The sequence below is a fragment of the Berghia stephanieae genome, chromosome 8 (assembly GCF_034508935.2).
Source record: "Berghia stephanieae isolate SIO BIC M18660-M18661 chromosome 8, UCSD_Bste_1.3, whole genome shotgun sequence".
Taxonomy (NCBI): Eukaryota; Metazoa; Mollusca; class Gastropoda; order Nudibranchia; family Aeolidiidae; genus Berghia; species Berghia stephanieae.
Genome location: NC_088367.1, coordinates 44,736,500 through 44,738,999, shown reverse-complemented (window position 1 = coordinate 44,738,999; position 2,500 = coordinate 44,736,500). Strand labels below are relative to the sequence as shown.

Below are 2,500 nucleotides of genomic sequence, written 5' to 3'. Positions count from 1 at the left end.
ATCTTGAGCTTTTATATAGAGCAATATCCACTAAACATCCTCAAAGCTCTTTTACAAAGGGTCCCGAGCCATCAGTAACACTTAGGATGTAGGACGAGACATGACACCTGTTAGGCAATAGGACAATTTATTTTCTGACAGAGACAACGCTGTTAACTGCCAGGTAGTCATTTTACACCTGAGTACGGTGAGAGAATGTGAATAAAGAGCCTTTTAACAAAGATTCAACTATCCGCCGCTCAAGCAGGACTCAAACCCAGTACCTTCTAATCTGAAAGCCAGTGTCATACTGCAAGACCACATTATAGCGCATTGTTTGTTTTTATTTGTTTTTAAAGGGTATTACGGCGCTTGCAACACATATAGGATATATCAGCGCCAGTATAAAGAAAGAAAATGGGATAGTAATAAGTTCTAGAATTACAATTAAAGTACCCAAGAAACGGGAAGACAAAAGGGAATTGGTTCAAATAGGGAACAGATGTAGATTCCAAGAGCACACTATCAAAGTACTTAGTTTGAGACCACCTAAATGTCTCACCTAGACACAAGCACATGTCTCCACTGAGAGGAATAAACTCAAATGTTTACAAATCATATTTAATACGTAAACAAAACATAAAACAGGACATAACAGAGAGATGATTTACAAGGAATAAAATATCATCTCCCAAAACTCTAACAATACATTTGACTGTCTCCCTCTCAGCTAGGGTATCCGACCAGGGCCTTGACAAAACCAAGTAATCTCATTCCAAGACAAAGACAGAAAGCCAGTTTGAAAACAGATTAGGTGGATAGAAGAAACAGCAAGTACCTCCCTGTCCACTATGGGAGGTCAGGAACCCCACCCAGATAGCTGCATTGTCTTCATTGACTTACCACAAAACTGCAGCCATTATCAAGCAACATTTCCCCACTGGTTCTCAAATCTCCTATTAGGATTATCCAGGCCCGACCTTCCATTCCAGAATTGGGAATAGCTGATGTCTTCAGGCAAATCAGAAACTGGTATATGTCATCTGGGTTGAAGTGGTGTCCAGCCAGGTGCATGCGAAACTTAAAAAAAAAATTGTTATTAATTTGACTATGATACCATAGCAAGTCCAGCAATTAATTATTTCATTATGGGACAGCGTGGCTCAACGGTATGGTCTTTGCTTCGTACCTGAACGGTACGGAGTTCGACTACCCGCCGCGTTGTGTGGCTTTTAGCAAGTCACCTAGCCTTAGCTCACTTTGTGGCGGTGCACTGCGGCTGACGGCTGGGTTATTCCAGTCTTCCTTGGAAAAAATCCCCCTTAGGGATGAATAAAGGGAATTTATTTATCTTATTTATTTATTCAAACTTTGGACCATACCAGAGCGAGCCTCCAGCCTTTTATTTCTTACATCAATAATATTAATGATCTTGATATATCATAACTGGTGTCAAGTAAAGAAAAAGAAGTTGTATTTTTATGGGTTTTACGGCACTTGCGACACATTTAGGTTATTTTAGTGAAAGTGAAATGGAGGAAAATTGGATAGTCAAATCATTACAGATTTGCAATTCATCATCATATCTTGTCGCGCCAGTGAGTCAGCCAGTCCCGGGCAGTCTGGTTGCATTCTCTCAGGTCAGCATTGGTGCAGTGAGGTCCCAGCGAGCATTCGGACAGGATGTGGTTCATGGTCTGTTTGGGGTGACCGCATGGGCATTCAGTGCCCGGTGAGATTTTCCATTTGCAATTGAAAGCACAAGAGAAAAGGTAAGACGAAGGAAAATAGTTCAAAAAGGGAACAGATGTAAATTCCAAGAACATAAAGTCAGTGCACAACGTTTCATCCAGTCACAAGTACAGGATCTCACCAAGAGGAATACACTCAAATGTTTACAAACCATTATATATAAAAAATAACAATACATAACAAAGAGATAATTTACAAGGAAAAAAATATCCCCTCCCAAAACAAACACTATACATTTGACTGTTTCCCTTTTAGCCAAGGACTCGGGAAAGGGCCTGGACAAAACCAAGTAATCCTATTCCAAGACAAAGACTGTCAGCAACTAAAAAACAGATATATGGAAATAGGAGACACAACAAGTGACCTCCTGCCCACCATGAGAGGTCAAAGACCCTATCCAGGAAAATGAGTTGATTCGAAGTCAATTTGAATGAGCTAAGACAGAGGGTAAAAGATGATATGTAATCAGTAATACAAGAAATGCTAGCAACCACTTGGGATGAACTAAGAAAGAGAATTTATTTATTTTAGAGAAATGGAAATGTTGGCGCTCACATCGATAAAAATAGAGGAAAATGTATTCATGACTGCTTTGTTAATAATGATGAATGGTTTTGATCATTAAAATTGTGACGTACAAGAGAAATCAGAATGAGACAATTGTCGGTTGCATCATAACGAATGTGACGATTTTCCTATGGTTGGTAAGGAGGGGGTTGATATCTCTTGTTGAACAAATAAAATTACTTAAACTGACAAAAATTAACCC

At 39.4% G+C, this 2,500-nt stretch overlaps 1 protein-coding gene across 1 annotated transcript in view; it reads right to left on the bottom strand.

The window, feature by feature from the left end:
• LOC144979026 (uncharacterized) overlaps nucleotides 1–2,500 on the bottom strand; it is a 91,800-nt gene that overhangs the window by 712 nt on the left and 88,588 nt on the right. The window contains exon 33 of the mRNA XM_078925641.1: nucleotides 883–1,059. Coding sequence (XP_078781767.1) covers nucleotides 883–1,059 — 177 coding nt within the window. The remainder of the gene's footprint in view (nucleotides 1–882; nucleotides 1,060–2,500) is intronic.